The sequence below is a fragment of the Anarrhichthys ocellatus genome, unplaced genomic scaffold (assembly GCF_004355925.1).
Source record: "Anarrhichthys ocellatus isolate YVR2014 unplaced genomic scaffold, GSC_Weel_1.0 scaffold14, whole genome shotgun sequence".
Taxonomy (NCBI): Eukaryota; Metazoa; Chordata; class Actinopteri; order Perciformes; family Anarhichadidae; genus Anarrhichthys; species Anarrhichthys ocellatus.
In genome coordinates, this window is record NW_022280044.1 from 2,412,344 (window position 1) to 2,427,891 (window position 15,548).

Consider the following 15,548-nt stretch of genomic DNA (forward strand, 5'->3'; position numbering starts at 1 on the left):
ACCTCAGAACAGTAACTGACAAGCCCCAAGCTGGTCTCACACACACAGAGAGAGGTAGTCAATCAATAAAGAAAAAGTAATTTAGTGCAAAGTGTTGAACAGACAGACGTCTGAGAGGAAGCGCCTCACATGATAACACAACCTGACAGTGGTGAATCTCCACAGCTTTGATTGGAAACCACAGGGGATATCAACTCTGCTATTAAATGGTGGGCTTGACGTAACTTTAAAGGGAGGGGAAACATAATGTCTGAACAAGGTTGCTTAGCTGACAACTGGCTGTTCACCACTTCCTGAGGCCACACGCATGAACAGCACCTGCATTAATGCATTAATGCATAAATCCACACAGAAATATGTGGGGAAGGTTTTGCACTGAAATAATACAAGTTGCATTGCAGAGTGAGTAAAATGCCCACATTGTGCTATTCAAACCTTTATTACCTTCATCATTTAAAATCTTGCTTTATAAGATCATCCATTGCGTTACATTTATTACCTGTATTTTTGTTGTGTCTGGATTCTCAACCCCCAAATCCGTAACTTCTCTGTGCATTTTTACACTCATTACTCCTATATACAAATCTCTAAAGCCAAAATTATTTGATTAACTTTTATATCTCACAAACTCCTGCTTTCACTTCATCTTCTTTCCAAGTACGCCACAAATGTAAGGCCCCCAAAATCAGGAGTTGGTGCAGGAAGTGGACCCTCCCCCCATAGCACATTTACACTCACACACTGAAACATGAGCCACAGGAAGTGGTCCTGCGCAGCATCATGTCAGGGCAGATTAATTATTCACCATTTGAAAAATGCACCTTTTTCCTCTCTCCTATATTTTCCTCCTCCGCCTCTACTCCACTGTTTTCATTTAAGGTCCTCCAGAGAGGAACAGTCAAGGAGACAAAAAGCTCTGCTACCTGCGTTATCTCAAACTGAGCTGCGTTCAGACTCAAAACGAGTTGCTGCTGCTGTGGTTGCACAGGCCCCAAATTCCGGGAAATATTCTCCTGTGGTGTTTTCTGAAGACTTGCGGTATTCCTGCCCACAGTATCCCCACAACGCTTTTGTGGAATTTCCTAAATGGATGAAAAGCAGGTTTATTTAAACTCTTTTGAAAAGTGAAATATATATCTTTCTTATCTCTCCACGGCTGTATTATTTTACTGTATAAACCCAACTGTGAAAAGGCTGAGGGAGAGAATAAAAAGAACAATTTTGTGCTGGTTTTATGAGAATAGAGCAAACAATAAAACCAACCAGTTAACACATAATGTGAGACATTATTTTTTATTTTCTTGACTATAAACTGATGTGGGACCCATGTGATGAAATTAAGGCTAGCAAAAGTTTTTTATTATTATTTAATATTCTAGTGATATTAATCACAACATGCTCTTTGTACTTTCATTGTTTTAACCCCATTAGAATCAACATGCACTTTGACAGTCCATGCTCACCATGTGACAACAAATTGTATTTGCAATCATTTGTTGGATTGATAACACAACTTGCATAAAAAAGGACATTTTTACCGCTACCAGTTTTAGTACATTTATCCATACCTTTTATTGTCTTGTTGAGCAGAAGTTTAAATAGATCAAATGAGCTGGATGAAATAATGTAAAAAGTCCATGAAAAAACATTGAAGGAACTAAATTGTCATTGCAAACACTGCTACAATGATTGGTTATATTTGGTTACATGCAAGTTGTACTGTAAGGGCTCGATAGGCATATTCCTGTTCCTCGTGATATTTGTGACTGGTATACCTGTAATCTATGAGTGGCTGAGGCTCAGGTGGTAGGGCAGCTCATCCATTAAACATAGGACTTGATTTTGATCCCCAGCTCCTCCTATTTGCATGTCAAATCATCCTTGAGCAAAACAGTGAACCTTAAACCTTTCCTGTGTGTACCCATGGGTGGATGAGAGACTTGCTTCGTTCTACTCTGGTTTAAATCGCTCTGTAAATGAAGACAATATATCACACGTTGCTTTGAATACTCTTACATAAAAGCACTGAACGCCAGACCTCTTTCATAGCTAACAAATTCAATGAAAGTCCTTTAATGTCCTTCTATGCATTGTACTTCTTGTTACTTCTTCCTCTCACTTTTATAATGCATTGTGGTTAGAGTTTATCTCTCTTTGTGCAATGTCATACCAAATGTTACTCACTGAAAAATATGTTCCCCACAAGGCCGGTAAACTATCCAGCTTATGTTGTGCTGTGCGTCAGCGGTTAGTATGTGACCACAGGGATGTGCACACAGCGCTACAATGACACAATCGTTTTTTCACCAGGAAGTGTCCACTCTCCTCCTGTCACACTGTGACTGTGTGGATTAAGCTGAGGTCAGGGGGAGAAGGTTGTGTTAAGTGGAGTTTGGTGGAGCAGCGACCAAACACACTTTCCCCTCAGGCAAGTGGTCAAGGGACAATTGAGGGCATACATATACACACTCACACACACACACACACACACACACACACACACACACACACACACACTCACACACACAACCTCATGCACACACTCACATACCCACAAGCGGTTGATTCTGAAGCAAACATCTTGCCCCATTAATACCCACAGTGCCTTGGGCTGCTTGGCCCGCTGGCCTACCCTGGTGACCCTTGTTACTGTGGTGATTAAATATTGGGAGCCTTCATCTGCAAACATTTAGCCAGTGTCACCCTGCCACCGCAGGCTCAGCAGCAACACACACAAACATGCAACTGAGGTCACATTGTGCCACATAATTAACAACTGACAAATGAATATATTGTCGCTGCAACTGTCGGGTGAAAACCTTCGAACGCTGATCCAATTTTACGAGTTAGAGTGATACTCTGCCTTAAAGCATAAGTATAAAAAGTCTCACCCCAAGGGGGCTGTAAAAATGTTATAGTTTCCTTTTTGACAGAAAACAGAGGCTGTGGTCAGAATTCAGCAGCATAATCCACACTGTCCATCTGTGTTCCAAACGCTCGTGTTTCTGCCAAAATCTGGCTACTGACACACTTTTTGTTAGAATTTGTCAGAGCAATACTGTTATATAATACATAATACATAACAGTAGTGCAATAGGCCCTGTGAGGTGATTATTTATCTATATTTTGAGTAAAATCTGTCAGTATCACTTTACTGTTAAAGGACTTAACACTTGGTTTACAAAATCCTCAAAAAAATCTCAAAATGCAATGTGCCAGGCTGAAGGTTTCTTTTATTGTAAAAGGTGACATTTTGGAGATCCAACAACAAAGATATGTACCTATAACACACATTTCCTTCGTCATTAAATTACCGTTGGCTGTCACATTCCACCTCCTGACCTCTGAACTATGACACGCAGGTCCTCCTCCTCCAGGCCAAACCACCATGGACACTCGGCCTCAGGTCACTCGTTCGCTTACTAAGCAGCGCGAACGAGGTCGTTACATCTGGAAATAAGTTTCCTCTAAATGACAAATTTTGAAGTTATTAAGCGACTCAACTGGACGTATGGTCATCCAACAAATGCAAACAGGTTAATATTATGTCGGACTTCCAAAAAACATAACATCCTATTGACCACAACAGTTTTAGTGTTTCTTTAAAAGTACCTGATGTGCTGCTAGATGAGGGATCTGCACACAGCGTGATGGAGCAGGTAAGACATACACAGGAACTCTGGCCTCCAGTCTGGCCGAAGCTCACACTGGCGAAGAGTGCAGTACCACAAAAAGAGAAAAAAGTCTCAGTCAAGAGACACCACCAATTAAAAAATCAGATCAAACCAGAGCAGGCGAGCATACACAAGCAGCTGCTTAGGGCTCTGCAGACCACATGACAGCCACATTTTTACTTTAATGACGGGTTCGCAATTTCCCACTTCAGTCTTAAAACAATAGTCAGGTGCTCATATGAGCAGTGCAACTGTGTTTGCATGCTTTGATTATTCCTCATCCTTCCTGGAGGAAGAAATCCACAGTCCTTGTTCTGTGCAAAAAAATGCACTCAAACGTTTATCTGAAGTTAATTTCAGACTCCAGCAGTCTGAGTTGTGGCAAGTTATATTCCCAGTTGAATTGCATACAAGAGTAGTAAAAAGAAAGAGAGAATATTGCTCTAAAAAAGATATTTGCTTGATTTCACTCATTTTGAGAACTAAAGCCTCGTGTTAGCTTCAGAAAACATTTTCGCAGCGAACAAGGTCTTTTACTTGAAATATTTAAAATGTGCTGTCACACTTTGAGCCATATGAATAAATGTTTATTCTATAGCAGACCTCAACTTCCTCTCAGTGTGTTATTTGTGTAAGTGGATCTGCTGTGCTTTTGTGCTCTTCTTCAAGGGATTGTTGAATGTTTGTGAAACTATGATTGCACAACGTGATTTATTTGAGACATTCCACTGCTTCTTTTTTAGGTCCTCCACTCACAGTTACAGTAGCTTGTGATGGATTGATAGTGACATCTAGCGGTAAATACTTAACACTGCAGGTTAGGAGCTGTGAAAATAGTGTCTGTGCTGCCTATAAAAACCTGTTTTTTGAGACCATTTGAGAAATTCAGAGGTTTGAAGTCATGGCATGAAAAGAAATGTCCTTTTTGTTTTTGCTTTTATTGTTTTAAAAGCTCGGCACGAGGTGCATTGATGAGCTCACCAGCAAAACGGGTTGATCAACAAGCCACTGTTATCTTTATTCCAGCATATTTGAAATGACTTGACCTCTCAGAACTGGATGCAAAAACACCAATACGCTTGTCACATGCTTTGCTCATAAAAGGCCTGTAGCTCATAAAGCGTGGGTATAAAGTCTATACTGTTGTAACTTGACAGAGAAAAAGACACAGTGAAATAGGGACACAAGAAACATGAGAGGGCATGGGAGATATCTCTTGTGTGCTCCTGGGTGTTAGAAGAATGGCCAGCCTGGTGAATGCGCTCTGCTCTCCTGGATTTAGAAGAGCCAGAGACTTTATTTTGCTTCATCCCTGCCTCCCTGCTGGGCCTCCGTCCACCTGGAGACAGGTATCATGACCTAGAACAACAACACTGAGATCTCGCGTAGATAACAATCTTTTTCAGTCACTCTGGGACTCTTTGTTGTTGCTTCTCTGTTTCACTCCCCACCTCCCTGCTACCTCTTTTCCAAGCAGTGTACGGTACAGCTCAGGTTAATGAAGGTGCCACGGCAATAAATTATGCATTATCAACAGGTTTGCATTTAGCCATTGGTCAAACATGTGATCAGACTGCACTCTGGTCTTTCTTGTGCAGTCTTTTTTGGAAAGACTCATAATTAAGAAATCTTTTTTTAGATCACCATTATGTTATATTGAGATACAAGTTACATTTAGTGATCAAGCCTATCGGTGTAGTAGATGATTTGCTTCTGTAATAAACAGTAAGAGAAGTCAGAAAATTGTTAAATATTGTATTGTATTTGGCTCAGACAGTCGTGATTGTCAGTGCAGTTTGTGCCTTTTTATTTAGCACAGAACAAACGGCAATACAGGCAGTATGCTACAATTTAAATTATATCAATAACAATTAAATCTGTGCAGAAAAAATAAATAAATAGACAACAAGAAATATATTGTCCAGCGTTTCCTACACACCGAAAGTGCTGGGTTTACATACTAATAATTATAAAGACATTTAATACATTGTGTTTTTTGGGGTTTAATATATCTCATGTATTGCATTTGAGATTTAAGTCTACTGAGAATGAAAAAAGTAAGCTACCATCAATTTGATCAAAAGTTAGTTTAAATCATTTATAAAATGGAATTTAGCATAGTGGAGTTGCAATATATTTTGAATAATCTCACAGCGAACTGTTTCACCTTCATCAGAATATAAATATTTGTAATGAATCTAACCAACACATTAAAGACGCTTTCGTATGTTCACCGCACAGTGTTTTGAGGTAAACCAGAGACAGATATATATCATAAATTGTGAATATATTCTTATATTCAGGTCAGTCTGTGGTGATGATCGCTGCATGTGTGCCCGTCAATCAGTCACGGGTGTGTTTTTTTGCGTCATCGCCTCCAGCCAATCACAGTGCGACGTCCAGAAACAGGGCACCCGAGACGTAAGTCTTGCAAACATGGCTACGCTCCGAGGAGGGTACGGAGATTGGAAGTACGACCGTTTTTAACCGAGAAAATAAACCCTCCTCTTCGCATGTTACAATGTGGTGGGGTTAGCCAGAGCCACCGCAATCACAGCCTTTTTAGACAATGTTTGCAGAGGTAAGTTCAAACGCCCCGTGAAATAGACGCGCGTGTCGTTACTGTAGTTTGTTCCCAGTGAGAGCCACGGCTAGTTAGCTTATAGCAGCTAGCGGTGTTAGCGTTTAGCACCGCAGGTAAACACACACACAGCCTGATAGGGTAGAGGACGACACACAGCCGCTTAAAAAGAGCCACTAAACCCGGGATTACACGAGTTAACACGACGTTAATACGATCAGCTCCTCGCTGTCAACACCGTGCTGGAATTAGCTCGACACAGGCAATGTCGAGAGTAAGTTTATATTATGAGTAACGTCCCTCAACAGCCAGTTTCTTCATCACACCGTACACAGGTGAGCTGAGAGGTAGCATTAGCTGTTTGACCTAATGATGAAAGCGAAATAAAGTTACCTACATGCTATCAGCGAGGTTGGTTTAAAGCACAGTTGTAGACTAACGTTAATGCTTCCTAAACTATTTTATATGATGATACACTAACATGTATGTTGGTAACAAGAACATTAAGTGTTGTGGCGTTCCCTTCTCGTTTTACTTTTACTTGAGGGAAAGTCTTAGACATGTAGACACAGCTGTCGGTCAGAAAAACTCCCCACTAATCAGACTCAAACAAGTCTAACACATGCTTCCCCTCAAATATTCACAGGGTATCTTCGGTCCTTTGTCGCTGGTCAGTGGTTGATCACTCAGCCTGACGAGCCGGTTTGTTAGTGACATTTTGTGATGACTTTGTAGATTTGCTACAGCTCTTCTCACGCGATGCAGTTTCTCAATGCAGGCTGGTTCCCTGATTTTTCTTTTTAAGATAGATCCACGAGAGCCATGACACCTGCTCACAAGCAAACAAAGACCGCACTGTCCACCTCACCTGTGAGACAGGTGACCTCGCCACATTTAGGCACCTCTCCAGTAGTTTAAGTACAGGTTTAGCCTCGGTAATAAGGCTTTAGCTGCCACTCCACTGTTCATTTCTGTGTAATGTGCAGTCAGGTGGAGAACTATAGTTGAGTAGCTCTTTGCAAAATGTTACGTCCTGCTGACCTTTAGTGTGAAGTAAATGACGGGCTTGTATTGGCGCATCCTGTGATGAGTTTGGGCTTCGCACCAGCTTGTAATGTAATTTGATTTTTGAGTGCATGTTTGCACACAAAGTTGTGATGCAAATGTCGCTGCTGTGTTTTGTAGGTCTGTTGCACATTCAACAGTAATATCAAGTTTGGCTGTAGACTTTATTTCTGTCTGACTGTGATTTACTCCTTTTGAGCAGATGGTGTACACACGCATAGCTTGATGAATACACCCTTTTACAGTTATTTTGTGTTCATGCACAGGCACACAAAGTTATCTCTGTACTTTTCACCCCTGGCTAAATCTCATTAAGGTGTCTTAATCAAAGCTTGGTAGACATTAAGGCCAGCACACAGTCACATCAGGCCTGCCTGTCATTTAGTACACCTCTCCCTCCTTCCTTAAATAGAAGCATAAAGTAAAACGTAAGTACATAGAAGCGGTTGCACTGCCAATCAAGCGGACACCTATGAAGAATCAAGTCCCGTCCTGACCCGTGTCCAGATATATCCATAGTGTGTCGAGGTCAAGCAGTTGTTATTATATTTTACTTAATTCAGTGTATCAGTTTTGTGTATAATTTTACGTTAAACGGCTACAGCTGCTAAACTTAAAACAACAAATTTGGGGCAGCACAGGTGATGCAGACGCCTACTACTGCAGAGGTACAATTCCCAGTGGGTGCTGATGGCCTAGTGATTCCTAATCTTTGATTGGGATCTTGGGGGAATCACATAAACCTCCAGATATGCCCGACCGGAGAAGCTTCTCTCTACTATAAAGTGGAGAGACATAGTTGGGGATATTGAGTATGTATCAGAGGAGGCATGTGGCTAATTTCTCCCCAGGGTAACAGTGGAGTTAGCAGTGCCAAACTACAGCTGGAGGGATAGAAAAATAGGGGCACAAAGTAGTGCTCAGCCACACAGCTAGGGAGCAGAAGACTAAATTGGTACCTCACCTTAGCCACAGACTGTATCTACTACAGCTGGAGGACAAATCAAAGCTAAAAACCAACAGTAAATGTCTTAGTAAGGTCTAACTTTCATGATGGAGCATCTAACCCGCCAGCCCAAAGCATCTGATAAGTTGTGTTTCTCCACTCTTTTCTTTAATTTGTCACCCATACTAAATATGCTCCATACTATGCATATATATCTGTTACCACTTCAGAAATTGGAGTACGTCCCTGTGCAGTGATCAGATAATCCAAGATGCAACGTTAGAGCAGGGCCAACGATTAATGGCAAATGGCTGTTCGTGATACGTATGTCGTACATATACTCTCACAGACTCAACTTGTTACATTTTAACTGGTATTTCAAATCTGTGGGTGCTCTGCTAGTCCTACACCAGCTGGTCTGTGATTGCAAAAGATGAACAGTTTATTCAAATATCTCAGGTTGTGTTTTTTCAGGTGAGAATTGCCGTGTTCAGTATGAGATTGTTGGCCTCGTCTCTGCTCTCCGGCTCTACTTGTCTCTCCGCCTAATGTGTATTTAGTTAATTTAGGGAAAGCTGAAGTCTAGTTTGTAGGTGATTGCACAGCACAGATTTAGCCTGTGGAGTATCTGCTCTACTGACTGTTTTTGTTAGTGTGGGTTGACCACCTTCAGATGACAGAATAGCTGCTGAGCTTTCAGCCAACCTCCCTATGGAGAAGACAACCAAACAGGGCAAATGTTTTCATTAAATGAATTGTGTCCTAAGATATCAAAAAGTATGAAACATGTTACTGTCATTTTCCAATTTTAAACGGCACCAAAACTGAACCCGAGCTTTGGAAGCTGCTGTTACTCCCATTTGATTGATGAGTCGTTTCTAAGAAGACTCATAGACTACAACAACTGAATCTATTTACATCTCCCTATAATCCTGGCAATTTCAGTTGTTTTTGAATAAATGTTATTTTTCTTGTCGTCGTTTGAAATTGAATTGCATAGATTCCTTTATATACTCTCTTTTTTTTTTTCTCATTATAGAGTTTTAATCATGAAGCTGAGATGGGAGCTCTTTGTATTATGTCATCATGGTGGTCCTGGTGGATTAGGCCAGCACGATCAGTCCGCCCCACTCACTTTCTCTCCCTTCGAGGCATTAACCATGGATCTCCCACAGGAGAGCTTTAATGGACTGAGTTAACCTCTCACCCAATGACCACACTCATCGGGGTTGCAGCTATGCGCTAGTTGACTCGTGCATATATCGCAGAAATTGCAATATCCATCCTGGAGTAGTTCTTACCACGTGTGTCCAGTGCAGTGTGTTGTGTGTTGTTCTGCATGGATTTGTTGTTGCCAGGAAATCTGTGAAGTAATAATCTCCAAGTCACAGATAACACTGTGTGTGTGCGCCTTTAGTCAAGGACATCCAAATAGCTCCCTTAAAGACCTTTGTGGCAGAAAGAGAAGCAGGCAGATGAAACTAGAGTTACGACATGAATATATTAAAAGTAATAGTTTCAAAGTTATTTTAGTGTCGTTAAGATAACATTGCATGAATATCTCTCTACTTGATCCGTGGCCATTATATGAACAGCTACGCAAGTAAACCTTTTTTATTATAGAACTGATGATCAGTTGAATGAATTGTGGTTTAAATATATGTATGGAGACGTGTTTTTGAACAACAGACTTCCATATTTCCGTCTATCTGCACATGCAGACCTCTTGCTCAGAGACTGCAAGTATTATTACACTCGTGGTTATCATGTGCCTGTGCAGTGTGTGTTGCGTAAGGAAGAGTTGCCGAGATGTTTAGATGTGTGCTTTCCCGTTGGGCTTGGGTGTTAATCACTGGAGCAGATGGTTCATGTTTAAAACCCCGTGTAAGCTGTAATGACTCAAGAGTGTCGGTTATCGTCTTTCCTGCAGAGCTTCCACAGCCTCATCGCACAGCCCTGCTGATAGCCTCCACATTCACTGCTGACGTCAGACGGGACATTTGAGCTACATTGAAATACTTTTCTCGGGGAATGATTGCATTTGGTAGGATGGACTCGGACAGTATTTCTTTTATGTTGGAAAATTGCCTTCACACCCAGAAAAAAAGGCAAATGACCAAATAAGAAACAATGAATGCTGCACAAACAAAAGCTGATTGGAAACTGTTATTTTGTATTAAACTGATACAGGGATTTATCTTCCTAGTTCACACTACAAGACTTTAGCCCTGGTTTTTCCACTCAATGACAATAATGGAGCTCCCGGACAGAAGCCCCAGATCAGAGGCAAATCAGCGTAGGCTCAGGGCTCGAGCGCTATGTGTGAACTGTTCAAAGACACCGGTTCACTGCATTCCAGAAATATCTAGCATGCTAAATGTCTGTCAGGGAGCTATAACCAATGAGAGTGCGAGGCACTGGTTGAGGGTAAACCTGTCGGAGGCGTCACGTGTAACAATTGCGACACATAGCATAGTTTCTGTTGCACCTAGGGTGTTGAATGTTTGCATGAATAAACACAACGCAGTGACTGAGCTACATAGTGGAAATAGTAAAGGCGTGTGTGGAAAGAGGCTGATGTGTGTCAACGATAACATGAACAAGCATAACTGGCCCTTGTCACTTCTTGTGTGTTTTCCTGACAAAACGTAGTTTTGAGAGCTCGTTTTGGGTTTCCTCCCGGTGAAATATCTCGTAGTGTGCGAGCCTCTGTCGCCGATCGGTTATTTAATGTGAAAAACTTACAAGACAGCAAGTTGTGTGGTGTACAGCAATCTGATGACTTTGAAAGTTGCGCAGCGTAAACTTGGCTTAACCTGGGTATCAGCACTAAAGCCATCTAAGCCCTTATATTATTAAAGCAGGAAACACTGCTTACAGTTTATTCTGGTAACCACAAACTCAGATCGTATCTACAGAATCTGTCTTGAAGGAATTCAAATGTTTTTCAAAACGATTTACGCTGTCTGTCTCTGGCAGTGTGCTCTTAGACCCTTACTAGTTTCTACATGATGCTGTTCACTGCAGAGGTTCAATGAGTAGTTGCTGCTTCAGGTTAATCCACAGTTATGAGACTCTATTATCACACTGTTATCCTGTGTGTGTCTGTAGAATACAGTCCCCTGTTAGCATGTAGCTTATGCCTGGTGGTAATAAATGTGTCTGATGACTGCAGTGGGTTTGCTGAAAGCTGCCGTCTCTCTGACTGAGTGGGTGAAACGTAAACAGAGTGGATGTGTTACTACGGGTCAAGTTCTTCAGTGAGGTTTGCATGACAGTCATTACCTAGAGTTACATTTGTTTTTCTCATATGGTGACAACGTTGTTGCTGTTCAGGACACTGCGGTGTAAGATTTGTGGTAGGGTATAAACTCTGTGAATAGCATTCCTTTGTATTTCCACCACTCCTAGCTCAACTGTAATAACAGTCCTCTTACGCCAGGCCATTCTCTTCCCAGAGTCCTAACCCTAGCTGCTGTTAGCGACTTTGTCCCAGCCAGTTATGACTTGAGAGAGAGGGTAGTCTAGCCAGTTTAGACACATTCTGCAGCACCATTGGGTTCACGTTAACTCAATGCACTCTGGTACACTCAGCTTTTTGCAATAACCAGGTTTTTTTTTTTTAAACGTTATGTACATAGGAATCCCGGTTTTGTTAATCTGGTAAGGTCCTCTGACCAGTCACTGGTGGTCGTCCCCCCGGGCGCTAATCTGTGGAACAAGACCCACCACATCAGATCTGCCCCCTCTACCGAGTCATTATAATACAATCATTTACATTAGCTTTGGTGCAAAATATGGTAGGTGGTAGGGAATAGAACTGATTACTGACCAGTTACATGTAAATGAGGGTTTTAGAGTAATTACAGTGCATGTTGATATGTTCTCATATTTCCTGCTCGAACCTGATTTTTACCATAAGCGGGTTCATAAACAAAGTGTCTGCTGTGCGTGATATATTCCAGGGCCGGCTCTTTTAGAGGGATAGTTCACTTAGGTTTTCTGTGTTATTGTGTGACTTTTGTGTTTTAAAGGGTTAGTTTGGATTTATCAAAGTCACACAATAACACAAACTAACCGATTGGGGCAGCGGTAGACCAGCAACTCTTCTGTTTTTATCAAAGGAGTCTGGTTGCTTTGAAGAGAGCATAGACAACAGCTACAGTGTCCCGTGGGAAAGGTGCTGTCTGATGTCAAGGAAAAGCGTTGAAACTATTCTAAATATAGCGTTCAGTTATAGTGATTTTTCTAGGTGGGCCTTCTTTTAGGTGCTGCTGCCCCCGTCCACAGCAGCACATTGCTTAGCTTCTGTGCTGGTTCTCCAAACTGGTTGTGTGCTGACGGCCATCTATTGTAGATAATACACAGACTATGCATAAGTACCTCATACAACCCCACTTTAAATAATCCTATCCATGTGTTTAAAATGCGTTCTGCTGTCCTGTCTCTGCCTACACTCTGTGTATTAGTTGTTTTGTTTACAATAAGTAAGTGACATGCATTTCTTTAGAGGTTTGATACTATAGTTCTACAATCATTTTCATAACATCATGCACCCTCCCATGCAGATGGATACCTACGTCATGCACCACGTTCAGATTTGCATGTAGAGCCATAGGTTGCACTGAGCCTGGTTCACACATTCGTACTATAATATAGACCATATTCCTCAGCAGTAGTTTTCTTAGTGTCAATAGACTCCCTGTGTGTCGTGGTCATGCTGTACATTGCTGTCCCCGTTGGCAGCATGCGTGTCATCCGACTGTCCATAGCTGGCTGTGGCAGAGAGGACAATGTCTCAGTGTCCGGAGGACATTCTGTCTGTGTGTCTATGTGGCTCCATCAGTGGAGCTGCTTATGTGAGGAACTATGGTACTGAATGTAGGGCAGCTGAAGATCTTCACTGCTGATCAGCGTGTTGTCCGTCTATCTGGTGGCTCCACGGTCAGGGTGTGACTTTTATACAATGTGAGACATTCAACCACCGTTGTGTACATGACTGCACACATTACCTCATGAAACTGTGTATTAATGAACTTGCTTTGGTTTGCCTGGTTTCATTATTGCAGCTTGCACTTGCTGGTTGAAACATGTTTGTGGTGCTAATTATTCACATCAACCCCCGTGTAGCCTGACTGAAACTGGATTTCTCCGGTCAATACTGATTAGCGAGGGGACGATTTATGATTGTATAGTGGATCGAAATAAAAAAAGACACTCGCAATTAGCTAATCAGGCCAAATTATTTGGATAATTGGGAATATTGGCAACATGTGTGTCTTGAAAAAGCTGCCTAGCTCGCTTTAGTACAGAAGTGAGACAGAGAGAATAAATAAATACAGGAATTATCATGTAACAAAGAACAGACTCACACCATCTTGCTGTTTTTCTATTTATCTGTTATCTATGCATGAGGGCCTTGTGCTTTACATTTATTTAAGGTTGTGTGATTGTTTTTCACTAAATAAAGATGTCTTATCTGTTACGCATTTAAAATGTATGTATGTACGACATGCAAGATAAAGTGATTCTAGTATATTTTAGTGACATTTTAAGAGTTTTATGCATATTTTGATGATAATTGGAATAATAACATGAATCACAATTAATTTTGCCAGTATAATCGTGACATGAAATTGTATAAGTCCAATGACTCATCTTGATATCAATATTTGGGAGTTAATTCAAGTTTTCTGGTGTTCTATAAAGGCAATGATTGCATCTGTAGCATCGTCAAAGTATGGGGCTGAAGAAATTGTAGCTGCTAGCAAATGTTTAAATATAAACTACAATATGGCTTCAGCATATATCTGGTAAATACATTGTATATGTTGCACATCCTAGTTCAAACACAAGATGTTGCCTAATTTATTGAAATCATTTTGATAGAAAATGAATATTCTATGGCAGTAGTCTAAAAACTCAGATTTTCTTGCAGCGTAATTGGTTGAAAACTTCGCACTTACTATTGTTTGACTCGTGACTCCTTTTATATTTCTCTGTATATGGCCCACAGTGACAATAATTTGGCCACCACTGTACTAGAGTAACTAATGTGGAGAACTGGGACACAGAGCTGTTGGATGGAAACGAGAGCTTGGTTTCCTGCATTGACAATAACAGGAAAACCATAGGATGTGACACACACTATGCCTGATTCTTTCTAACGACACACCACGATGTGTCTTTTTTAACATAATCTTTTCTACAGTGTAGAAAGGTGTTTTTATCTCTGCATGACGTCCTTGTTCGGTGCCTTTCTCTAATCCTCTGACTTGCTCCTGATTTATTGTTACTTTTCACTCTCAGTGGGCAGTCAAGCACAAACAGTTTTATGTGGGGAATTGATTGATGGGTGATTTATTTATGGGGGGATTAAATTGATTTATAACAGAAGACTTCGACTTTACATTTAATTTGTAGGTTTGTTTACTGTGTACAGTAAAGTAACACCAGACACAAATGGTACGATCGTAAACAAAATAAACATTCTTATATTTGGACTGTTAGTCTTAGTCTGCATATTGAAAGACCTGCCATTGCGTCTGTCAGTGATGGATGTAATGAGGGAGTCTTTCTTCTGACCAACTATAATGATCTCCAGACTGGTTAAAGTATCAACTGTGTACATAGAGTATTTATACCTTGTTTTTGTGTGTTTCAGGCCAGTCTGTCCATCTGGGGATGGGGGGGTCTTGGAGTCGTGCTGTTCCTCGTCACTTTTGGACCCTTTGCCATATTCTACCTGGCCTTTTATATCTTCTGCTTCATTGGAGGGTGAGCAGGAAGACCACTAAACCATCCACCGTGTCTTTACAGAAGCATGCTCTCTCACGCTAACCACAACACCCGATGGATATCTTTTCGCTGTTCTCTCACTTCTGTTTCTCAGGGGCTTTGCAGTCACTCTGCTCTATGGAAAGATCAACTCAGAGAGACACCTGGAGAAGTGCGAGCAGTCTTACTTGCCACCCACACAAATTGGTATACTGAAGGTAAAAGCCTGCTGAAGCACACATGCATTTTGACCTCGCCTACACAAACGAATGCATTAGTTGTAAATCGACTTCCTGTGTTGATGAGGTCGGCTTACCGTGCAGGTCAGTCAGGTCTTCATTGGGTGTCTTTCTTTTTGTCTCCTTCAGACGTTGGATGAGATGAAGCTGGAGATGAAGGCCATCAAAATTGACAGGAGACTGACTGGATCCAGTTTCATTGATGAACCACTACAACAGGTGTGTGTGTGTGTGTGTGTGTGTGTGTGTGTGTGTGTGTGTGTGTG

General features: G+C 41.3%; 1 protein-coding gene across 1 annotated transcript in view; it reads left to right on the forward strand.

Annotated features, from left to right (window-relative positions):
* The first annotated feature begins 6,077 nt into the window (after positions 1–6,077).
* The window catches only part of snx13 (sorting nexin 13), a 21,708-nt gene continuing 12,237 nt past the window's right edge, over positions 6,078–15,548 (forward strand). Inside the window, exons 1-4 of the mRNA XM_031853893.1 lie at positions 6,078–6,255; positions 14,931–15,043; positions 15,159–15,261; positions 15,412–15,501. Coding sequence (XP_031709753.1) covers positions 6,244–6,255; positions 14,931–15,043; positions 15,159–15,261; positions 15,412–15,501 — 318 coding nt within the window. The 5' untranslated portion in view covers positions 6,078–6,243. The remainder of the gene's footprint in view (positions 6,256–14,930; positions 15,044–15,158; positions 15,262–15,411; positions 15,502–15,548) is intronic.